The sequence below is a fragment of the Rhinopithecus bieti genome, unplaced genomic scaffold (genome assembly GCF_001698545.2).
Source record: "Rhinopithecus bieti isolate Rb0 unplaced genomic scaffold, ASM169854v2 scaffold_5982, whole genome shotgun sequence".
Classification (NCBI taxonomy): domain Eukaryota; kingdom Metazoa; phylum Chordata; class Mammalia; order Primates; family Cercopithecidae; genus Rhinopithecus; species Rhinopithecus bieti.
In genome coordinates this window covers 752,326-778,112 of record NW_016805132.1, presented here as the reverse complement: position 1 = coordinate 778,112, position 25,787 = coordinate 752,326, and the positions used below count along the sequence as shown (strand labels likewise).

Below are 25,787 nucleotides of genomic sequence, written 5' to 3'. Positions count from 1 at the left end.
AACCTTGGTTATCACAGAAGTAGCTCAGGGAGAGAAAGAACCACTTGTCACAACCATCCAGTCCAATGGGAATGTTTTGGTCCTCGTAAGCCAGAGGGGGCTCATGTTTGTAAACCTAACACAAACACCTTGTGTGTTCATTCTCGACTGAGACTCACACTGGAGATTTGTATTATACAGATTTGACCTGTCAGCAGCCACTTCCTCCAGAGTCTATTAATGAAAACCTGTTTCAGAGGTGGGCTGTTTAATAGCCATGGTACCTGCTTTCCAACCATATGCCAAGTTTTGGGAGCAAGCAGAAATGTGGGTCTTTCCTGGGTCACCTTTCTTCCATTGGCTCCTGGAGGCAAGCAGGGCTCGTGACGTCATCGGCTCCAGCTTTCCTCTCTGATTTCTATTCCTTTGCAAAGAGTGGGAGAGTTTTCTGGCAAGATCGGGCTGGGTTGTTCTCCAATGTTTACATGGCACTCTGGGGAGAACAAGGACAACAAAAGCAGAGGGAATGAAAAGAAATAACCATAGAGTAAGAGATGCATTTGAAATCTTTCAAAGTTTCAGCATCTTTTTGTTGCACAATCATAACGTAATTAGAATTCAGATTCAGCAGCAAAAACCTGCTTGAAATATATGATTTTCATATCTGAGCCCAGTCTTTCTGTTGTTTTTAGGAAATGATCTGCTGGAGGATTCCCCATATGAACCAGTTAACAGCAGATTGTCAGATATATTCCGGGTGGTCCCATTCATATCAGGTAAGCAGATTCATAGTTCCACGCCGATGCTTTTGTGTGCTTGAATTCATTGGCTTGCATTTTCTTTGGCTCTCAAAGAGCGTATAAGTAGATAGTCGAATGGCACAGTGTTTCTGGGAAATTAGAAATAGGATGATGATAATGAAGAGGCAGAATGCCTAGAGATGATTGTATGACTTGAAAGTAATTCTAAATGAAGTAATGTGGTGTGGTGGTTTGGAAGAGGTTCGAGGGAGGTGACTTGGTTGAGTTTTTTTTTTTTTTTCCACATTAAACTATGATTGGGCATCTCTTGCAAAGGGAGTGCCACTTCTGTCTGTAGGTGGCAATCGTATTCTCTTTTGCTGCATACCTTACATAGTGCCTCCCTGGAAATGGGATCTGTTCAGATTATGCCACTTACTTTACAAGAGGCCTGAAGATAATCTTAGATTGTTGAAAAATTTGGGATGATTCTCTTGTCTGCCTTTGATTTAAAAGATTAAGCTCTGCCATTTGTTAACAATTCTTTCGCTTCTATTTTTTCCTGAGCAAGTGTGTGCATTTATGAGAGAATGTACTCCTGCCCCAACGGCCCTTTGAAATGTAGTCTCGCTTCCCATGGTTTGTTTTGTCTCTCTTTGCAGTTCTATGTGTGGTTTGGAAATGAACTTCGTTTTAGAATTAAGTTTTTCATAACATCTGCATTCAGACAGCCCATAAATAAGCAAGGCAGTAATTTATCTTTATGACATACAGATTCCAGACTAATGTTGTCTTTATTTATTTACAGTTTAGACATTTTCTCAAGTATATATAGTCACCACAAATTATATGTCTCTCAGTGGTTAAACGTGATGGTTAATGTTGAATTTGATTTTATGAGATTATGGTTTGTAACTGGTGAGAGTGTCCTGGTGTTCTAAATGTTGTGTGTGTGTGTGTGTGTGTGTGTGTGTGTTTTTGCAGAAAAGCCACAGGATCAAGGGAGTGTATAAATACTGATATTTTATTTAGGTGTATTATACATGCATTCATCCATTCACCAAACATCCATTGAGCCCCTACTATGTTCTAGCTATTGCGGTTTGGGCAGTGAGCCAGTCTTTACCTTGCTCTCATGAATCCTAGAGATAGACAGGAACTGGCATTTATCAAGCCTTATTATTTGCCAAGCGCTGTATTAACAGTGTTATATCATTAATTTATATAATCATCAAGTGCTTCTTAGGTATTAATGTTTCCATTTTATAGATGATTAAATTGAGGCATAGTGAAGTTAGGAAACCAGCGCCAAATCACGAAAGTCTTAAATGGTAGAACCAGAATTGAAACTTGGATTTCTTTGATTCTAAGCTTTTGTAACATCTACCCTTTGCCACTCAGAGTGTGGTTTTATACCGGCATCATTGACATTGCCAGGGAATTCATTAGAAATACGGGATCTCATTTTAACTACTGAATCAGAATACACATTTTAACAAGATCCCTGGGCTGGGTGCTTCATATGCACATGAAGCTTGAGAAGCATTCCTCTACATCATTCTGTCTTTTCCTTCAGAGGAAAAGTGTGTGTGTGTGTGTGTGTGTGTGTGTGTGTGTGAGAGAGAGAGAGAGAGAGAGAGAGAGAGTCTGTTTTGGCTAAGATATAAGGATACAAGTTTAGTATGAGAGGAATTCAAATGTTTCTCTGTGTAATGCCAATAATTTCCACTCCATGTCACTTCTAGTGCTTTCTGTCCCTTTGATCCAGCCAGGACAGTGTTTTAAGCAGTGGAGAGGAGATGTACAGACAAACGTATGTGACCACCTAAGCTCTCCTGGGAGCAGATCTGTAGAAACTAGGATGCATGTGGCCAGTGGAGTGCCAGAGGCAAATCTGACCTTCATCCTGCTTTTGAGGGACAATGCCTCTTACCTACTGTCTGCCCTGTGGACTCCTCAGTCTTTGTACTGATCCCTTGGAAGGGTATGAACCTCTCCATGGTCACTGATAGTGAGGAAGCAGGCAAGGAAGAAGGGCCATTGGGTTTTAATTTCAGAATTTCTACGAGCAACGGGTTTTTGTTTGTTTGTTTCTTGCACTGCCGCCCAGGGCCCAGGCTGGAGTGCAGTGCCATGATCTCGGCGCACTGCTACCTTTGCCTCCCGGGTTCAAGTGATTCTCCTGCCTCAGCCTCCCGAGTGGCTGGATTGCAAGCGCCTGCCACCATGTCTGGATAATTTTTGTACGTTTAGTAGAGAAATACATGTCACCATGTTGGCCAGGCTGGTCTTGAACACCTGACCTCAAGAGATTCGCCCGCCTCGGCTTCCCAAAGTGCTGGGATTATAGGTGTGTGCCACCATGCCTGGCCACAATGGGGTTTTTATTATTTTTTTTTTAAACCTTTTTTTTTAGAGACAGGGTCTTGATCTGTTGCCCAGGCTAGAGTGTGGTGGCTTGATCACAGGTCACTGCTGCCCCGAACTCCTGGGCTCAAGCGATCCTCCTATCTTAGTCTCCCGAGTAGCTAGGACTACAGGTGTGCCACTACACTGGCTAGCAATTGAGTTTTTTAACACTCATTTTCCCTCTCAGAGTTGCTCTTTCATTTGTATAATGAAGCAATTGGAGTAAATAATCTCTAATCGTTACAGTCCGTGGATCTGAGAAAAGGTTGGGCTCATCTCTAGAATTCTTCCACAGTTCTCTTACGTCACCTTCTCCAGCCTTGCAATCATTTCAACTCTTAAGGAGGCATGGTCATTCTCAGATACCACAGGTTTGTCTGAATTTATGAGTATTGGACATTCTTCTGCATGGGCCGAGTTTCACTTATGCATTCCTTGGATCCCATTCGCAGGCCAGGTTTGTTTTCACAGAAAGTATGATCTGGAGTTTGTGAGCCCTTCCTGCCTAGAACCCAGAAATCATAATGAATCAGCCAGAGCCAGAAAGGCCTTGTCTAGAGCTCCATTTTCTATCTCAAGGGCATTGGCTTTAGGTTCCAGCACTAATGAGCTTTGACCTCGGACAGTGACTGTGCTCCTTAAGTGGGATAGTAAAGCCAAATGGAACCTCGAGAGGCTTTAAGTCATTGAATAATGCATATTATCCAGTTTGGCCTTTGTAGGATGGAAAAAGATGGAGGAACAGGACGATAAATATTGCTTTTCACGGTTTGAATCTGAGCTTTCTAGAACATCCCTTCTGTCTTGAAAATTTGTCTGAGGAAACCAGGACAACAGTGTCTCTGCTTTTCACAGATATGGTAGCAATCAGAGTTTCCATATTTGGATATCTTTGCCCAACATGAAGAACGTGTTTATCCACATACACTAAGGGTGAGCTGAATCTTCCCAAGGAACAAGACATGTTTGACATTCTTGTGTTTCCATTTTCCTTGGATTCCTCAAACCCACGGTCATTTAAGCCATTGTTTGCTTGCTAACCACATAAAAGGCCTTGCTGATGTATTATCAGTGGTCTGTTGGGAATAAGCAGGAGAACAAAAATAAGGTGGAATCTAAAAACTGTCCTCTCTGTTTTGAAGCTTGAAATGCAGAAGGGAAACCAAGTAGCCACGTCAGGAGAGAACTGCAGAGGGAGGGTGGAGGGCAGCTTTCCAGAAACCTGAGAGCGGAAGCCTTTGGCCTCTGGGGCATGATTAAGGGCTTGAGGAGGTGTGTTTCCTGTGGGGTGAGGCTAGTGTGGGTTTTAGGGGCCTGGAACATGAAGTGAGCAGGAGGACACACAGGAAAAAGTAAGCCAGTGCAAGAGAATGTCGGAGGAGAGTCAGGAACACAGAAGCGTCCTGGGATCCCAGAGGGCAGAGCTGTGTGGGCGCTCGGGCTCAGAGGCAGAAGCTAGTATACACAATGCACTGTTTAGCATCTGCGTCTCTCTCAGCCAAGCTCTCTGCTCTTGCACCTCTGTTCTGCCCTTGCTTTTCTTCCTCAGAAAAGTTCAAGACACAGCAAGAAGTAAATAGGGATTTGAAAGGATAATGAACCAATTGGCAATTTTTTTTTTTTTTTTGGACTCTCTGGAGTGGAAGAGCAAAGCAGTGAGAAATTTTGAAAATACAGTGAGTGCTAAGAAAAGCCTGAGGATGGGGATCAGAGGGAGGACAGAAGCACCTCTTTGGCAGCAAGGTTTAAAACTATTGATTGGGAGACTGGATTTTTGTAGAGAAGTCAGGAGATGCCAGGCCTTCCTTAAAATGCAAGTTAATGATATTGCATGCAAGAATCAAGTGAATAGATTGTAGGGAAAGAGTAATGTTAGGTTTTGAACATTCTGATTTTCTGGAAGAAAAAGTCCCAGCTTCTGGCATTCATCATTTTCCTACCAAGTCCTAGGAGTGACTTTGACCTTCCTGGGAAGCCTTAGGATCTCCAGATTGGTTCCCAAGTAATTGGAAGTGGTTTGCTCCAGGATGAGATGTGCCTAAACTCTCTTTTGAGTCTTGCCTCTTTTTTTCTGAGTGATTCTGTGACTAATTAGCCATGTTTAGCATTTCTGTTCAAATGCACCATCATATTTAAGTCATTATTTTTAAAAAAGTTATTACACAGTTTACATGTTGGAGAAGAGCCTTGTAACATCACCTGCTTTCTTGTCAGGTCATAACGAGAGAAAGCCTTGTAAATATCAGCTACTAGGGGTCCTGGTGGTCCTTTTCTTGCCACTCAGCTGTCTAATCCTGGTTGCTATACTTGAGAACCCCCATTCATTTCCTGTTATTTACTCTGGCATATGGTAAACTCCTTAGTGGGCCAGTGGAGTCCCTGCTCTCCATCTTGAAGCCCCACACCCGCCTCCACTCAAGCTCACTGAGCCGAACAATTCCCCAAGTATTTCATGTACATTCACTTTCCTGTGCCTTTGCACATGGCCTTGCCTTTACTTAGAAAACTTCTATCAGTTCTTTAAGACCAAGATCAAATTTCACCTCTGAAGGCGTTTGCTGGAATCCCCCCAAACAGGCAATTCCACTCAGGACTCCCTCATGCTCCGTCGTGCTCTTGCCTTTATGGTAGCCATTAATCACAGCATATCGAGAGGACTTATTTATGTGTCTGTTTTTCCCACTGGAAAGTCGGAGACTTGCTTGTTATGCCGGGTGTCAACTCAGCACCATGCATCCTTCTTGATCCTAAGCCAGCATTCTGTCAATCACGAGTGGTTGAATGTTAGAGAAGAAGGGTCCCTAGAGATCTAGTCCAGCACTCTGTTTTATAGACTTGAAGCTCAGAGAGGGGAGGGGATTGGACAGGGCCACAGTGCTTGAGGGTAGGCTTGGGGACCTTTGCCAGGTCATGGCACTGGTGTAGGGGGAGCCAGCGTTGGCTCCTTTCTGTCTGCATACTCTCTGGACAAGCCTCATTTATTCTGGAGACCTTAGCCACCACTTACATCGATGACTCAGAGCCTTCCTTCCTAGTGCAGCCTCTCCTGAGCACTAAACCAGCATTTCCAGCTGAGTCCTGGACGACTCCATCTGGCGGTGTATCAGTTAACTCAAACTTAGCATGTCCAGAATGGATCTCAACATCTCTCCTTTGCTCCTTATACTCCCTCTTCCTGGATCTCCAGTTTTATTTAATAGCATTATTGTCTTCCTAGTGATCTGCACTATAAGTTGTGGAGTCATCTCCGTCCTTTCCACTGTCTTCAACCCTTCAGTCTGACCCATCACCAAGCCCTGCTGAAATTACCTGCTGTCTTTTGAATTGCTCCTTTCTTTCCACATCATGGATATAACTGTCTTATCTCTCATTTGAACTCGGCATGGGCTTTTCCAACTGACTTCCCTAGCTTCTCCCAGTCCAACCTGACCTCCTCATTTCCAGGTCTTGTGCACCTTGGTGACTTCCAGGAACACTCTGGCTTCAGTCTTCCTTCATTCCTTTACTAACTGGCTTTTGATCTCGCCCCAGCCACCATGTATCATAGACAAGACAGGTTGAGCAGCTGCCGTTCTACCAGCACTCTGGGCAGCTTCATCCCTCCATATCTTTGCACCTGCCATTGCTGGGAGAAAGAACGCATGCTCTGGAGTTCCACCAACCTGGGTGAATGAATCCCAGCTCTGCCACTCACCTTATCTTGAGCTCACTGTGCCTCAGGTTCCATGGGTGTAAAATGGGATGATGATAATGCCTACTGTATAGGTTCTTGTGGATTAAAGATGCCATATGTCAAATATCCAGTATAGTGCCTGAAACATACTTGGTCCTCAATAAATCTTAGTCCTTTTTAAAGCTACGCTAAGGCGATGTGGCTTGCTCCTGACTCAAGATTGGGACTCTTTTCAGCAGACCACATTGCCTCATCAGAGAACGATGATTCTATGTCTTGCAAACGGTAGCAAACCTGAGCCTTCAGGAAATGAAAAATCTATCCTCTATCCAAAAGGCCCTAGAGCCAAGTCCTGTCTCTTAATCACCCGGCCTGAGGCTTAGCTACCCTGTGGGGAAGGTCTTCCTTATTCCTGTACCGAATCTCTCCTTTTCCCTTGGACCCCTGTCCTTAATGCCCTGTGGTTGAAAGTGAGTTGGTTGCAGCTGGAGATCACCTGGGGTGGGAGCTTTTCCTGTGCTTAAGGATTCTTGTGATCAGCCTTCCCTTCCAAGCTTGGCTGATTCCTATTCCTCTAACCTCTCCCCATAAATCTTCTTTCCAGTACCCCTCATAGCGGCAAGAATTACTGCTCCCTGAGAAGGGCATGCCTTAAACCTGGGAGATGCTTCTGTCTGCAAAGGCTCTGCTAAGTACACTTACATTTCACTTTCACAGACCACTACTTTTGGTTTTTATTCTCTCCCTCTCCTGCCCCTCAGCAATCCATTTTTATTGTAGAACAATAGGAAATTGCAAACAGGTAAAAAAGGAAAAGAAATTTTAATCACCCAGCGTCCTACCACCCCAAAATAACCGCTGTAAACATGCTAATGGGAGCCTTTTCCAATTTTTGCTATATATGTAAATATGCATAGATATGTATGTACATACATGCATACATACATATATGTTTTTTACAAAAATGGTGTCATAATTTACATCTACTCTCTGATTACCTGCTTGATGATCTGAAAAACCTATGTCTTTCTGTCTCACTGACCAGTTCCTAAAGGCAATATTTTATTATTTAGATTAAATGTCAACCTCAAGAAGGTCCATGAATAAAGGAGTAGGACAAGCTAGTATCTGTACACTTGTGGCAAAGACCCGAATGTTCCAGTGGAGGCTGTGAAGGTACAGACAGTTAAATATTTTGCATAGAGTCACTGTAGGTCCTGTTACCAGAAGAAGGGAGATAAAACATCAGTGAGTGACAGGTAATTGCGTGAACTGAAGATTGTTACAAGGTGCAAATTATTTATAGCCAGTATGTCTGTCCTCATTCCTTCTTCTTACTCCTCTGAAGTATTTCTTTTTGCCATCTCTCAATTTTTCTGCTGTCGAAGCTTGTTCTTTCCAAGGGATGTCCTTTTGTTTTGTTCTCTGGGACACAGTAGCAAATTCTCAAGAGGACGTATCAAATTGGGGCTTGTTTGGTAAAAGAGTATGGATCCAGCAGTCAGGAGATCTGTGTTCTGCTTCCAGCATCATTTACCCCTAACTAGCTGGGTGACCTTGGGCCAGTGTCTGCAGGTCCTGCGAGTCATCTGCTCCTTTTGTAATTTGAGGGCAGGGGCCTAGAGTGAACTTTAACATATTAGGTTGGTGCAAAAGTAATTACTGTTTTTACCATTACTTTTAATATTTTCCTTCCTTTTTGAAGAGCCTGTATATTGAATCTTGTGTAGATATTCAGTTAACTATTCTGGAACTATTTTTCTTTCTAGCATTTTATTCATGCCAAGAAAACTTGGGATCTTGGCATATGTTTTTCATGTTAATAACCTTTATAGAATATGATTTATTCAATGTATACCTTACTTTGAACTAGAATGGCATCTTATTTGAATACATGGAAGAAGATAAAGTACAAAAGATAATAAATGGAGAAAATGGAGAAAAGCGAAAATGAGAGTAGAAAAGAGAAAATGAAGCCAGGAGTGAGCTCAGTACACAAATGCATGCTACAAGATTATATTTCAATAAATTAAATGATCGGAAGTGCCGCGTTTGTTTCACAAAGGGATAAATAAAATCACTGGATTTGTAGATGCAGTAGGACGTCTGGAGGTCATCCTAGTCCTGTCCCCTTATTTTACTGATAAGAAAGCAGAATTCCATAAATTGATAGGGCAATGGAACATAAATTGTCTAGAATAGTGATGACAAGTAAAATTAGGTGTGCGTTTGCTTTTAAATGGGTCTTTGAAACTCTCCATATCTTAGCATTTCCCCACCTAGTTCAGTTGTCTTTCACCTCTTCAAATCTGTGGCCCCCGCTTAGGATACAACACTTTTTTTTCTTTGTTTCTTTTAGCTTGAGAGCCACAGTCTTTGACTTTAGTTAAGGAGGTAGTTGTCCATTGTTTTGGAACAAGCGTTAATTAATAGGTCTCTGGCAACAAGAACTAGTGGCTGGAATGTTAATTTTCATATTTCTTGGCACCCTTCAGGGTTGTCTGTAAGGAAAAGTGAGAAATTATTTGTTGCTTTAAGCCCTGTCAGACCTCAGATTTTTTTTTTTAAAGATAATCTTTCATTCAGAGTTTTTTGTTAAAGGAGCTAACCACTTCCTGTAATTTAGAGACTCAACTAGCTGGGTCAGTGATGAAAATGAATGGGTAATTTGCATAAGGGGCTAATTTATTGTGTCTCCTGGGCATTTCTTTCATCTCTCTTTCCATTCTAATTAATGTTCTAAGAGGGTCTATCGCCATATCAGAAATTAGGGGTGAAAGTAGCTATTGTTAACCTTTATTATTATGATTTTTTATCTTCTGTAATCTTTTAACCATTTTCTTTTCATATCCAGGATTTACATAGACAGGGCTGTGGGGTATACAGAGAGATTTTAGGGGTGTACTCTTTTACAATCTTTCTTCAAATAGTAGGCTGTTGTAAAAATAAAAATGACTCAGGATAGCTCTCCAGCCACAGGAGGATTTGCAAACCATATAGAAGTATGCAGCCATGGTGGCAGAATTGTTTCTAAATACAAGCTCTCAAAAACATCTTTATAAACAGGTATGCAGACACACAGGCATACATACATTTGTATATTTGCCTGCTTACATGTGCATGTTTTTATAGTGTGTGTTAAGTGTGGATATGATAAAAAATTTTGCCTCAAAAAGATCTTCTTTGACACATGTTTCAGCTGGTCCTGGCTGTGACAAAGGCAGCTGTGTGTGCGAATGTGACACAGCTGAGGAAAGGCAAGAGAACAAGCAATTTCTTCGAAAATCAATTGCAATTTACTCCTACTAAATTGACCGAGGGTCCGTCCCATCCACGCATTAGCATATGACAGACTTTTAATCATTTGGTCAAGTGGCCTATTTTTGGTCAAACTGCAGTTCCTTTTGGAACTCTGCCCATCCCAGAACCGTGTATTCTCCTCATTGAATCCTCAGTCTCTTGAAAGGGGAGATGAGTGAGCAAAGAGGAATCCCGCTGGGGAAGCCCCTACCCTGTGTCCCCTTACCGTGCTGTGTGTCCTGCAAGCTGCCCTTTCACAGACTTACATTCTTCTGGTCCTCCACCATGCTAAAAGGTACGTATTGTGCCCTCTGATTTCTGAGGAGGAAAGCTGGGATCAGAGAGGTTGAGTAACTTTCTTAAGGCCACATAGCTGATACGTGGAAGAGCTCAGATTCACTTCTTGTTCCTGTGACTCCAAAACCTGTGCTCTTTCTACTGTTAGGTGATGAAATTTTAAGCACAGACCAGGATCCCTTATTTAGAAGGAGCTATCTACTCCCTTTTCTCCGTCCTTAGTTCCCAGCTTTCTCCTCAGTCTTCCACCCTAAAACACTGTCTGACAAAGGGCCTTTAAAGTTGCAATATACACCACTACCTGTTATTTTAATATTTGGGCCTGCAGTCTGATGGGTTATTAATTGACAACCAAAATCCAGAGCACGTCTGCTATTAAAACCATTCCTGCAGAACTGCAGAAATATTAACCAAAGAAGCAATTTCTGGATTGTATCTTTTTTCATTTCAGCATGAGATGGAAGGCTTCGAAAGTGGAGCAGAATGCCTAGGGCCATTTTTTTTGTCATGTTGTCGTATAAACAGCATTACACAGTGATAAAAAAAAAAAAAAGGAATACATAGTTTAGTCCCACTTTAAGGTGACCTAATGTGCTATTCATTTGTCTTCCACCATGCTGGTGCCACTTTCCTCTAGGTCCCTGTGAACTGTGTAAGAAGCACCATGCTGGCTGTGATTTCTGTTGCCCTTTGCACATGATCGTTTTGTGTACGGTTAATAATGTATGAAAATAAGTATTGATTGCATTCTTTGTGGGAGAAGGCCAGCAGGTTTCTTAAAGCCCATGTTTATGAAATGTTTCATTGATTCCTGTTGCTACGAGTTTTGAATAAAACACTTGATGAGGAAGATACCAGGAGATCCCTGAATTCCGGAGAGTTCTCAATGGAACCACTATATATATTCTTCTAAGTTTGGGAATGGCAAGTGGCATTTGAATGGGAAAAGAAGCGATCAGGCTGAACATACTCCCAATTCGAAATAGTTGCCTTCCCCATGATACTTAAAGAGAAGTAAAAATAATAATTACAGCAGCTGTGAGTTGCAGCGAGCTAGGTGTTTTATGTGTCATAACTTGCTTAAGCCTTGTTCAGTAGAGGTACTCTTAGCCCCACTTGGTTGGTGGATAAGGGAACTGGGGCTCAAGTGAGAAACTTGTCTTGAGGGCACACACCTAAGAAGTGGTAGAGCCAGCATTCTCGTCCAGGAAGCCTGGCTTCAGAACTCATGCAGTAGCACCTATTTGCATGTATATAACATGCATGGGAGAAATAGCCCATGAAAATATCCTATGAAAGTGAAGTGCACGAACTGCATAAAGGATTATTAGATATTTTTTACTGAGTGATATGTATGTGGGTATATGATGCATATAATATGTATAACATGTTACGTTATGTATGTTACATATATGTTATATATACATTACATATTATATATGTTACATATATATTTATATTTATTTTGGAATGAAGAGAAGAAGAGGTAAGTTTTTATAGTCTCTATCAGTTTTCAGTTTTTCAGTATCACAGAATTTCATTTCTGCCAAATTCATTCATCAGATATTTATTGAGAACTTACTATGAGCACAGTGGGAGGCCCAGGTGATTCAGAGGTAAATAGGAATCGTCCTCTAAGAATTCCCTTTTTTGCTTTAGAGATAGATATAAACAAGATAAATTATGATGAATGAGTAGAACCCTGTAGAAAGCTCACATGTGGCCCTAAGATGGGAATAATGGACTGGATGGTGTTGTGGGTCAGAGAAGCCTTGCAAAAGGGGACTTTTCAGCTGGCTTTTATGGAATGGATAGGAGCGTGGTGAGTAGAGCTGACTGGTGAGAGCATTCCAGGCAGAGGCAACAGCCTGGGCAAAGGCACAGTGTGTCCAGGGTTTGCCGTGGCTTGAGCAGCAGGTATGAGGAGTGGTGGGAGAAGAGCTGAGCAGAGAGGCAGGTTTGTCACACTCAGGGGCTTGGCCTTTGCCATAGAAGATAGGAAAGGAAGATGGCTAACTTGTCTCAGCATTGCTGAAATTTTTAGATTGAATCACATGAAATTGCCATTTTAGTAGGTCAACATGGTAGAATAGCAACAATTTCAGACAGTTCAACTTAATATAGTTTTGTGTCATAAAAGCACACGCAGGGGCTCTGGATGCTTCTAGACCAGAGAAGGACATAAGACCTGCTGTGGGTGAGTAACCCCTCCTCATAGAAGGTACCTTCTGGGAAAACAAAAAATGAGGCCAGGAGCACTGTGCTATTAGCCTCAGCTCCAGGTGGAAATGGAGCAAGAGCAAGTGTGGGTCAAGTTCAAGCTCCTCCCTTCCGGATGCACCTTCTTGAGGAGAAAGCATGCACAGGCTCGGAAGGCAAAGGCCAAGTGCACAGAGCCCACCATTTAGGTGCCGAGGGCAGCGAGGACAGAGGAGCAGGAGTCCCTGAGGCAGGCTGGCTGCGTCTCCCTGGGTGGTCCTGGGAAGGTGTGGTGGGGGCGAGGTGGGGGAGTACAGGTAAACAGAAAGACAGCAGAGCAGACAGGGGCCAGGAGGAATCAATCTAGGAAGCTGGGTCATCCTGAAGGGCCTTGGCTGCTAGGAGGCGTTTTGGCTTGTGGTAGGAGAAAGGTGGTCTCTGACAACGGTTCATTGGGACCCTGCGGATGCTGAGTGGCATGGCTGGCGTTAGGAGGCCTCCCCTGGTGGACAGTGGGGATGTGCACAGTATGGGTCCCTGAGAAGATGGCTCCCATCTGCCTTTCTGCAGGGTCCCAGCCTCAACCCCAGCACTGCCCTTTGTCCTGGGCTCAGGGCGGACTTCTGCTCTCTCACTTGGGAGCGGTGGCCCAGGTGTGGGTGCCTGGCTCCCTAGGCAGTGTCGTCCTCCTGCCTGGGAGGGATGGTGCTGTCCAGCCTTTCCTGGACCTCTGGAAACCTGCTGGCACCCGTTTGGAGGACTTGAGGTATGGGCTTGTTTATTCATCTATTTTGTATTTACTGTTTTCTTCCTCTGACTCTCCAGTCTTCTGCCTCGCCTAGCTGTTTACTGTGCCAAATTCTCAACTGGATTCAGAACATTTCGCAAGAGAATGTCTCAATGAAAACTCAAGGGTTCTAAATAAAGGGAGTTGTGTTAATTGAAAGCAGTGCCCACTCACCCCAGGGAGCACCTGCTCCAGGGGAGAGGATGGGGAGGAAGGGAGGGAGGGCTGGGAGTGCCTATGCAGCCCAGAGAACTGGCTCCTGAGAAGCTACTGAACCCTCTCTGTGTGTCCTACCCTGCGCCCATGCTGTGTTATGACATTGTTTTGATGACCGATGACATCAATGGGGCTGGGGTGGGAAGAGGTGGTGCTGCCCTTTTCAGCTGCTGATGATCCCTGGGAGGAAGGGCAACACGTTCCTAGGTCAGGACCTACCGGGCTAACCCTCTGCATTCATCCCAGAGATAGGGCTGGGAATGGGGAGGGGCAGGGGAGGAGGTCCTGATGATCCCAAAAAATATTGTGCTGCAGAATAGCACAGTGGCAGGGAGCAAAAGCCTTGGAATTAAGCGCACTCGGGTTTGAATTCCATGTTCCAGCACCTAGTAGCTGTGAGACCACAGGTAAATACTTACAAAGTTCTAGGTCCTGTATGTGTAAATGGAGCTAATAATAGTATCCAGTTCATAGGGTTGCTTGAAGTAACACTTAGGGAATGTTTCGTTCGTTTTTGGCCCTCCTGAACTGTGCAGGAAATAGGGGTGGGCGGATGGGGTGACTGCCAGCGCCTTCCTTTCCTATGCATTCTCACTCCCTTTCTCCTCCTCCCTCAATTTATTAGCATGAAACAGGAATAGTGGATGATTTGAGTGCATGCAGATCTCTTCTGCTCTGAAAAGAAAAGAAACACCAATAGCCATACCCGAAATTACAATTACCAGTCAGTCCAAAACATTGGTTTTCTACTCTACGCCTAAGCAGTAACTCAGGTTTTTTGCAAACTTACTGTGCGCCAGAGAATGTGCTAGCTGCTGGGGAGATGGTGGTGAGCCAGAAAGTGCAGAGTGCAATGCCATGTAAAGGAAGGGGAGAAGGAGAGAGGAAGAGAACTAGGATGCAGGAAGGAAAGTTCTGGAAGGGGATGGCAGAGAACTAGGATGCAGGAAGGAAAGTTCTGGAAGGGGATGGCAGAGACCAGAATGCGGGGATGTGGGGAGTGGATTCCAGGTGAGCTAACCCATCAGTGGGAAAGGAAAGGTCATGTACCCAGCCAGCACAGAAAATTAATACTGAATATGCTAGCCCTGTGTTGAGTGGATGTGAACATGGTGGAAACCTAGTGTTTTTTTTTCTGATGATTCTCAAGAATGTTTAAAAAATGCAATGTTTGCAAACAAAGTAGAAACAGTTGAAGCATTGTTTTCTATTAGCAGTATAAGGTTCACTGGCTATGGGTATTTTTTCCTTCTTGCTTTCCAAATTGTAATTTTAAAAGATGAGGCATTTCATATTCAAGAATTTCCTTTGTCTGAAATAAATTATTCATTTCTACTCAGTTTCAGAAACAATGAACATAATACTTAATGCATCACAATTAAGCGGGTGTAGCTTCATATAAAATTATGTTCCATGCATTTTGGTGGCAAATAGAGCAGCATACCCTATATCTTGTCGACATTTGTTCCTCATAAGCAAAATATAAAGAAGCTGAAGCCCAGAAATGTGTTTTCTTTCCTCTCATGGTGGAGGAGGGGGTAACTTTAGACCCAGGCAGCCTTGTTTTTGACATTCCACAGCTGTTGGTGGCTTTGTCAGTCTGCAGAGAAAGTGAACTTACTGCAACTATCTTGTGCATGGGGTCAGGTGAGGGTCAGAATTCTTGAGCACCACACATTTATCTCAGTCTTCTTTGTCTGGGTTTGAGATCTCTCTAGAATCCTCTTGTGGAAGGGCATTGCCTGGAAATGACTTCCTTTGGGGTTTGGTGGCAGCTGTTTTTTTGAATACTGGCTGGTCATGTGGCAGTTTTCTGAGGATCTGGCCCTGAGATATTCTTCCTGTGACAAGGTTCCTCTTTAGGAAAATAGGCATTGCCAGCAAGGATCAAGATGTCCATGGACGTCCACTTTAGACTTGAAGATTTAGCTGTTCTGGTTCCCAGGAGCATTTTTTGGGATGCCTCCGACTCAAGTTCCAGCCCTGAGGTCAGAGTGACAGCTGGCTCTGGTTGCCAAAGGGCAGTTGTCAAAGAACATTAATTGTGAAATGTGTGCTGGGCTCCCATCAGTAGGGTAGGGGATTCCTTCCCTCCCTTCCTTCCTTCCTTCCTTCCTTCCTTCCTTCCAGTCAGGGTCTCACTATGTTGCTCAGGATGGTCTCAAACTTCTGTCTCAAGCAATCCTCCTGCCTTGTCCTCTCAAAGTGTTGGGATTATAGGCATAAGCCACCATGCCTAAACAGGAGATGCTTTCATAGGCTATTTCTTTTTTCTTTTCTTTTCTTTCTTATTTTTTTTTAATTTATTTTTTGTTTGTTTTGTTTTAAGACAGTCTCTCTTTGTTGCCTAGGCTGGAATGCAATGGTACGATCTTGGCTCACTGCAGCCTCTGCCTCCAAGGTTCACGAAATTCTCCTGCTTCAGCCTCCCGAGTAGCTGGGATTACAGGCACCTGCCACCACGCCTAGCTCATTTTTTTTTTATTTTTAGTAGAGACGGGTTTCACCATGTTGGCCAGGCTGGTCTCGAACTCCTGACCTCAGGTGATCTGCCTGCCTTGGCCTCCCAAAGTACTGGGATTACAGGCATGAGCCATTGCACCCAGTCTCGTAGGCTATTTCATTTAATCTTCACAAAAGCCTGAGTGTTAGCCTTGAGTGTGCATGAGGGGCATTATTCACATTTTGCATAAGAGGAAACCAAAACTCGGAGAAGTCCAGTGACCTGCCTAAGGCTACATAGCTAGTTGGTGGCAAATCCTGAATTCGAGCCAAGTTTGTTCAGCTGCAAAGGCCTAGCCCCTTGCATGCTATCCCCCTTGTTGCTGTTTTGATTGTCAAGAACAAAAGTAGCTAGATGCAAGATGGATCCTCAGCTACCTCTGGTCTAAGCACCATTTGTATTTGAATAGCAAAAAAAATTACCTGTTTTTTATTTTAGAGAGGCTTAGGAAGAAGGCCCCGGACTTGGCCAGAAGTTTTCCTGGATGCCTCTCTGTCCTTGACCCCGGTTTCTTTCTTTCTTCTTCTATTTTTTTCTCTTGTGAGACAGAGTCTCACTCTCTCGCCCAGGCTGCAGTGCAGTGGTGCGATCTTGGCTCACTGTAACCTCAGCCTCCCAGGTTCACGCGATTCTCCTGCTCAGCCTCCCGAGTAGCTGGGACTACAGGCATGCACCCCTATGCCTGGCTAATTTTTGTGTTTTTAGTACAGATGGGGTTTCACTATGTTGGCCGGGCTGTTTTTGAACTCCTGACCTCAAATGATCCACCCATCTCGGCTTCCTAAAGTGCTGGGTTTACAGGCCTCAGCCACCGCAACTGGTCTTGACCCTGATTTCTGTCCGGTGCCTGCCCTGGCTGGCTGGACTCACTGCAGAGCCCTCCAGGGATCCTGGCACTCTGTGCTTCTACCTAGGTGCCCATGACGTCCAGTTCTGCAGTTTCTGTGGCATCTGTTGCTCTGTTATTTCCTGTGTGGCAGAGGCCTCCGGGGAATTTGTGGATGAACTCTGATTTTTGTGAAGACCTTGTTTCGAACAGGTCTAGCCAGCTGCGTGCTAGGTAGTCCCATCTAGATATCCTGGCCATAACTCAAACATGGTCTGTATTGAGCTTGCCTTCTCTTTTAATCTTGTGGACTGAGGAAGAGGCACATTAGAACCTTAGATATTTTTATATTGCGGGAGGCGGGGGGAGCAGTGCTATAGTAGAAAGGATGTAGATTTGGAGTCAGACTAAGTTTGCATCCTGACTTCATCCTTTCATAACTTAAGGAGGTTGTTTAATACCTTTAAGCCTCAGTTTCCTGATTTGTAAAATGTAGACAGTATCCGCCGTACCGTGTCATTGTTAGGACTGGATCTGTGTTATGAGACAGCGTGTTGAAGCCTATCACCCAATCACCGTGATAGAAGTTGTTAGTTGAAGACAAGACTCTGTTTACTGGTCTTGAGAGATCGCACTGCACCTGGGAAGGGCAGGTGGTCCGTGTGCTGGTCCTTCCAGCTTTCCAGGGCAGAAGTGGTGAGGGTGCGTTTCAGACTTCGTGGCTGCTCTCTGGAGACTGCTCAGTACATTTGTACTTGCCACCTGAGATGCATGACCACTGATAGCCTGGCTTGCCTATAAGACAAAGCAGCCCCATCATGCTGCAATAGGCACCAGCTGTATACCTCACTTGGTATCACCTGCAGCCTTGCCTTAGGGTTACTACATTTTCCCACATTTCTTGCAGCCTGGTGGAGCTGAGGCAGATGCACCTGAGCGTGAGGGCAGCCATTGACCTGTTCCTCCACGTGCTTACCCTTCATTAAGAGAAAGTGCAGTCGACGTAGATAGAAACAGCCTCTCAGAAATGGCTCTCATGCAGATCCGGCTTGCTGCTCGTGTTGTGGGCGAGCCTTGGAGACTGAGGGAAGGTGAAGTGCTTGTGAGTTCCTAGGCAGAGTGAGTACCCTGCGTTGGATGTAGAATTTTCCTATTAAGAGCAGAACAAAACAGGTTTTTAGATAAGCACTCTGACGTGGGCCAGAAATGCACGGCAAATATTTACCCTAGATGTAAAACACTCACAAAGTCAAATGTTGTTTAGAAAACCCTAAAATAGAAAATTTATGCTCAGGGTTTTATATTTGGTAACTGTAAAAAAAAAAAAAAAAAAAGGTCTATTGTTGTCTGTGTCCTCTAAGCTGGCTTTTACAACATGGAATAACGACAAAGCCTCCTTTGCCCACCCTCCTGCCCATTTTTGCTCCTCTGCCCTTACTCAGTCAGCCTCATGACTGCATTTCCAGCCCCTTCTCAGATGCGTACCTCCTCCGCCCATCCAGGTGACTGTGGCGTGTTTTGCTTGGTAAGCCCTGGTTGTGGGCCTGGCACCATTTCACCTACTTCTCCTCTTGAAATTGAGCATGGGATGCTGGAATTGACAGATTTGCCTCCCCACCAGCTCCCAGGTATAAAGGAACTCTACTGGCTGAAGTGTTTAAACACCTAGAAGGCTGACATTTGACTTGAGATATTCTTTGTATGTGTCAGACACCTGAGTTAGACTCTCTGAATGTCCCATTATACGTTTTTTGCTAGACTCTTCTGTTCCTCTCTGGCAAAGCACAGTGTTTGGACCATACCAGTGGTTCTAACCAGTGGTTCTAATGTGTGAGGCAACCTCACACATTTTGTGCATCAGTGTCTCGTGGGGGAGGTGTATGATATTCTGAGACATCCACCCCCACCCTTACCCCAGGTATGCTGTCTTAGGTGAAAACTGCTGTGCTATGGTGGATGATTTGCCCAGGAATTTTCTGGCTCTGACCTGCCATGTGCTCCTCGGAGCTTGGTCAAGGATCTTTGGATGACTTCTTCCTTCAGTCCATCAACAAATGTCTACTGAGCCAACTTTTGTGGGCTGGACATTGTGCTAGGGTCCTGGGGACATTGGCATGGGCAGGATGAACTCATGAAACTTATAGTCTAGTAGAGGAGACATATGAATTAAAATGCACGTGTTTTGATGGCAGTCAGTACTCTGAAGAAGAAAACTGACCAATATGATAGGGAAGGGAACAGAGGGGAGAAGGGGACCCTTTTTACACATGGAAGTCAGAATGTGCCTCTCTGAGAAGGTGACTTTGAGTTGGGACCTAAATGACAAGGGGGAACTGGCCATTCTGAGCACTGCTGAAGAGCATTGTGGCAGAGCTCCAAGGACCCCAGGTGGACCAAGCCTGGTACATTCCCCAGAAACAGGGGGCTAATAAGGTGGGAGCCTGGTCACTTTTTACCAGTGATTATCTCCTGCTGCTGCCCTGCGCAGGGGCCAGTAATATGACCAGGCCACCACCAGGGCTCAGGAGGGAGCTATGGCCAGGGGACACCAGGAAGCTTCAAAGCGATGGCACCTGCTTTTTGGGTAGTGGGGCTCATGAACTGTACCCAGAAAAGTATCTGTGGCTGTGTTTCACTATCCTAGAATTCTGAGACATGAGTGAAACAGCCGTCTGAACTGGAGACTTTGTGCTCGAGTGTGACTTGGAGGGGCCAGCTTTGCCCTGTTGTACTTCAGATGTTCACTTTGAAAATGTAATCCTTAAATGATAGCTCTCCTCTAGTGCTGGGCTCATGTTTTGTATTGATTTATCTCATTCTTTTAAAAATAGAACACAAAGCAAGATAATTATAGAATCCTGATGTTGGAAGAGTCTTTTGTGATCATCAAGTTCATCATCAAATCCTTACTTGATGGATGGATAACAGAATTAAAGACCAGAATGGTTGAGGGCTGTGCTAGGAGACAAAATGGGGTGGAAGTGGGGACCCAGCACCCTGGGTCCTCTCTCCTTGGTTGACATACGTAGTGTCCATGTAGGACAGGCCTGAAGAATGGCGACGCCCCAGGAGATGAAGGCAATCCATGCACACATCTGTATTATCATTGGAGAAATTCTTAAAGAATCAGGTCCTTGCCCACTTTTCTGGCCTCATCGAGCCCCATTTCCCACGAAGGATCGTAGATCTGAAGACAGTCTGCCTTTCTACTCCCTGGTACACACATCTCGCTTGTTCTGCCTCGAAGCCTTTGCTCTTGCCTTCCCCTGTCATCTGGAATGTTCTCCATGATCTTCAGTTAGCTGGCTCCTCCTTGTCATTTTCAACCCAGAGGTCTTCCATAAAAAGAAGACCACTTTGCTAAATATCACTCCCTCCTTGTTCATTCTTTATTACATTTTCCTGTTTCATTATCTGCACAGACCCTACCACTGTCCTCAGCTATTTTGTAGACTTACTTCTGTCGTGTGCCTGTTTCTTTAACTAATGTTAGGTTGCGTGCAAGCCAAGGACCCCATCTGGCTTGTTCAATTCTCTGTACCTGGGTAGTTTTCCCAAGAAAACTATGTAGTGGGTGCTAAGTAGATATTTGTTGAATAAATGAATGAATGAATGAACAAATACATAGTAAGTGGGAGCTAGGTAAGTAGAGGATGCTTACTAAATAGCTACTTGGTGCCCAGCACTTAGCTGAAGCAGGGCAGAGGTGTACAGGTCATGACATGAGGGAGCCTACGGTCTTGCCAGGGAGGTGCATCTGTCAGGAGCCTTTCTTTCATGAAGGACAGAAAACTCATCTCAAGCATACTTGGATGATGAAATTTGTCAGCACTTAGGACTTATCAGAAGGCCAGAAGTAGGACAGGATTCTGGCAAATTGCTGTCACCAGGACCATGCCTCCTGGACTTCCAGTTCTTGGATGTGCTCTTTGTGTTGGGGCGACATCTGCAGCGCCAACATAGTAGGACCTCCCAACAGTGCCACACTTGTCTCTTGTGTTCAGTAACGGACCCAAGCAATTGCAGGCCTCACAGCCTCATATACATCATCCTGGACTCAGTACTTGGCTGTAGCATGGCGACCAAAGTCAGATTGGCCCCTCCCCCCATGGAGCTTATAGTCTAGCAGAGGGGAGAGACACAAATACTTAGAAAATCCAAGTGTAAAAAGTGATCCCAAAGAGAAACAGGTGATGCTCTGAGCACCAGTGTTAAGGCTTAGGGTGGGAAGAATGTTCCAGCAAAGGAAAGGCCAAGGTTGTGTGGGGTGAGGGAGCAGGCCAGAGTGGCCAGTGTGAGATGAGACTGGACGTGTCATCTCGAGCTGGCTAGGAACTGGGGGAAGGAGTGGGACCATGTGGCAGCCCTGGAATTGGCCTGCAGACTCAGCCTGGATGCCTAAATCTTGGAATTCACCGTGGCAGGAATTGCAGGGTGTGCATGGTTTTCTCAGCCCACTGTCGTCATTGTCACATTTGAGAAGGACCAACTACACCCATCTGGGGAAAAGAGGCCCCTGGAGCATTAGTGCTGGTATGCTAGAGATTTAATTCGCTGCTTTTCGAACAGACCCCGTGCTCTTAGGCCAGTCCTTCAACTGCCCACCCCACCCCGCAGCCTCAGTTTTCTCTACTGTGAACTGGGGTTATGGACTTGTTGGCAGGCCTACAGGAGCTGACACATAACAAAATGCTTTGCAAACTCCACAGTTCTAAAGCAAGTCACTTTTGGTTGTTTTGACTTTCCTTCAACTGTGGGAAGAGAATGGATTCAAGACAATTAGAAACAATGAACCCTAGCACTTTGGAGCTGGAAGGAGCCTGAGGAACCTTCTAGTGAAAGTGCAGAAGGTGAGTTGTGACTCGTTGTGGGGCCTGTTGGAGATTTGAAGTTGTCTGGAGATCAGCTGCTTCTCCTCCCCTGAGCATCCCCTTCATGTCCCTTAAGGGTCCAGGGAAAGGAACAGCACTCCCTTTCCTGTCTGATTGCCTTAATTAAGCCTGGCATGGTGGAGGTGCAGCGCAGGTCTAGTGGGTGCAGGCCTCTATGAGACTTGGCCCAGCCTCATAGCAAGTGGCAGGCCAAGCCCCATGAGCCTGAGATCTCCAGCTCTGAGGCTGCTCCCTTGCTGTCCCCTTTTGCCCTTGCCACACCCAGGCCACATTCTAGAAGAAGTTCAGGGCCACAGATCTGGTCGGATTCAGCCTGTGGAACACAAAGTCAGCTCCCCAGTTGGCGGGGAATTACCGTCTCATGTCAAATATCCGAAAAGTCAAGAGGACAGCAAACCCCTGTGTACCCACCACCCAGAATGAACCAATGTAACTATTTGCCTTTTAAAACCATATCATTTAAAAAAGAAACTATTACAGGGAAAGTTGAAGTCTACTTAAAGTATCATTGCGTAAGTGATTCATTCTACAAGTATTTTCAGAGTGCCTTCTGTGGGCCAAGTATATTGGAGATACGATGGGGAACCAGCCATTAAAAGCCTTTGTCCTCAAGGAGTCTGCATTCTGTCTAGGGGGAGACAGATGATACATCAATATATAATGAAGGCAAATAGAGGAGGGTGGGGAGTAGAGAGTGATGGGAGTGGGTACTATTTTAGATAGAGGAAGTCTTCTCTGCTGAGACATTTGAGACAGTGAAATCAAGGTCCCAAGCTTGTGAAGTCTGGGAAAGAGCCTCTGAGATGGAGGGACCAGTCAGTGCCCAGCCTCAGACGTGGAAAGAGGCTGGTGAGTCCAAGGAGCAAGCTGAGCAGTGGAAATGCACCCTGGTAAGTGAGGGCTGGGAGAGCCAGCCAGGGGCTCCAGCACATGGCCGCAGGGCCTTAAAGACCACGGGATAAGGACTCTGGTGTTTGTTCCAAAACTGATGAAGGACTCTTTGAAGGACTGGGGGGGTTTTGAAGAAGATAATGTCATAATCTCACTTATGTTTCAGAAGAATCTCTTAACTGTAAATAGGCAAGAGGAGAAACAGAAAAAGAAGTATGTTGTAGCATCAACTCCAGAACTGATAGGGGCTTGCACTTGGGTTAGTGATGAGAAGCAGTTGGATTCAAGGGACCCACATGTTGTACTGATGAATTGGAGACAGGGAGTGAGAGAAGGAGAGAAGCCAGGGATGGCTTCTAGGAATTTTGATGTTGTCATTCACCTGGGTGAATGACAGTGCCATTTTCTGAGATGGGGCAGGGGTGGGGGGCCAGTGCTATTTTTGCATACAGCGGTGCAGACTTAGAGTTCCATTTTGGACACATTAAAATACTTTTTGTAAATCTGAACATCTTTGCCTCTGCAGAGCTGTTCGTGCTATCCCCATTTTTATGTTTTACCATATATACTTGCATGAACAATATTCCACTCTTGATGGGCATTCCTTGTTTTTGAAATTACAAATAATACTGTTGTTTTTATTCTGGTTTCTCTGTGCATATCAAGGAAATTGATAATTAGAAATAGGACTCCTGAGTTATGAGGCATGCACGTTTTATTTTTTATTTTTTGGTAACAGCTTTATTGAGATATAATTCACATACTATACAAGGGGATATGCATTTTCCCCTCATTTTTAAATCCTTCAAAATTCACTTTTGTTTTTAAGTAGTCAAGGCATCTTTTAATTTACTAATTGCTATTTGGCTTTTGATTTACTATTTTAGTTTATTAGCCTATTTCTTTGCTTATGCCTCCGTGTTGAGTGTCCTTTTTGCTGATGCATATCTTTTAATAGTCCATTCAATGTCTATGCATGGTAATTACTGTCTTTTTTTTTTCCTTTTCATTTTTTTCTAATTACTAGACTATATTTTTAGAACAGTTTCAAATCTACAGAAAAATTGAGCAGATAGTACAAAGTATTCGCATATACCCTCTGCCCCCAAAATTTCTCCTATTATTATTAGTATTATTATTATTGAGATGGAGTCTGGCTCTTGTTGCCCAGGCTGGAGTGCAATGGTGCAACCTCGTCTCACTGCAACTTCTGCCTCCTGGGTTCAAGCGATTCTCCTGCCTCAGCCTTCTGAGTAGCTGGGATTACAGGCAGCTGCCACCATGCCTGGTTAACTTTTTGTACTTTTTAGTAGAGACAGGTTTCACTATGTTGGCCAGGCTGGTCTCAAAGTCCTGACCTCATGATCTGCCCGCCTCAGCCTCCCAAAGTGCTGGGATGACAGGAGTGAGCCACCATGCCCAGTTTCTCCTATTAGTGTGGTGCATTTGTTACAATTAATGAGTCATTGATACATTATCATTAACCAAAGTTCATAGTTTACAGTAGTGTTGCCTCTTTATGTTAAACAGTTCTATGAGTTTTGACAAATGTACAGTGCCATGTATCCACCATCACAGTATCACACAGAAGAGTGTCACTGCCCTAAAACCGCCTGGGCTTTCCCTATTTATCCCTCCTCTTCTAAGCCTCTGGCAGCCACTGATCTTTTTACTGTCTCCATAGTTTTCTTTTTCCAGAATGTGATATGGTTGGAATCACAGAGCCCTGAGGACTGGTTTCTTTCACCTAGTAATGTGCACTTAAGTTTCCTCTGTCTTTTTGTGGCTTCTTAGTTCACTTCTTTCAACTGCTGAATAATCGTGTTCCATCATATAGATGGAACACACTTTGTTTATACATTCGCTTACTGAAGGATGTCTTCTTTCCAGTTTTGGCTGTTGTCCGTTTTGTTATGAATAAAGCTATAAACATTTGTGTTCTGTTTTTTGTGTGGACCTAACTTTTCAACTCAGTTGGGTAAGTACCTAGGAGTGTGATTTCTGGATCATATTTAAAGTCTATATTTAGCTTTGTAAAAACTGTCCAAACTGTCTTGCAAAGTGGCTGTACCATTTTGCATTCCCAGTAGCTTTAAGGGAAAGTCCTTGGTCTCGGTGCCCTCATCAGCATTTGGTATTGTCAGGCTTTTGGATTTTAGCCATTCTAATAGGTGTGTGGGGTATCTCATGGTTGTTTTTATTTTACTTTGTAAGTCCCTCATGGCATATGGTGTGGAATATCTTTTCATATGCTTATTTGCCATCTGTGTATCTTCTTTGGTGAGATGTCTGCTCAGATCTCTTACTCATTTTAAAAATTGAGTTGTTTTCTTATTGTCACATTTTAAGAGTTCTTTGTATATTTTGGATACAAACTCATTTTCAGATATGTATTTCACTGGGTCTTTTCAGGTTGAAAACGTCTTCATTTGGTCTTCATTCTTGAATAATTATTTACTTGGGTATAATATTCTAGTTTGGCAATTATTTTCTTTTAGCATTTTTATAATATTATTCCACTGCCAGCTGGCATCTGTAGTTGCTGATAGAGTCTAGAATGTCTAACTATTGTTTCTTTAAGCTCTCTTTTTAGCTTTCTTTCTCATACTTTAAGGTTTCCCTGTTGGCTTTTGATTACTAATTTCATTGGTATTTAGGTGTGATTTTAAAACATTCCTCATTTTGGCATTAGGTATGATTTTATTTCTCCTATGTGAATACATGTATTTTTGTTTAGTTCTGGAAAATTTTGCAGTTATCCTCTTCTAATACTTCTCTGTTCTTTCACTTCTCTTCCTTTTGAACTTCTATCAGACAAAGCTTCTTCCTCTTTCCTCTATTTCACTCAACTTTGGAATCCTATTTTCAGTTTCCTTATTTCTCTGACATACATTTGGGATCAGGTGTGTTCAAGTCTTTCCTCCTAGTCATTAATTCTCTCTCCTTCTATGTTTTGTTGAACCCATATATTGAGTTTTTAAAATTTTAATGCCTATATATCTTAGTTTTAGAATTCCTATATATTTTGATATATAGGATTATATATATTAAATTATTAAAAATTATTATATATTA

The 25,787-nt window shown here is 43.8% G+C and overlaps 1 protein-coding gene across 6 annotated transcripts in view; it reads left to right on the top strand.

The window, feature by feature from the left end:
• Positions 1-25,787, top strand: part of GFRA1 (GDNF family receptor alpha 1) — a 224,342-nt gene that overhangs the window by 6,142 nt on the left and 192,413 nt on the right. For all 6 annotated transcript variants that reach the window (XM_017871242.1, XM_017871244.1, XM_017871239.1 and 3 more), the window contains exon 4: positions 672-755. In XM_017871242.1, the coding sequence (XP_017726731.1) occupies positions 672-755 (84 nt within the window). The remainder of the gene's footprint in view (positions 1-671; positions 756-25,787) is intronic.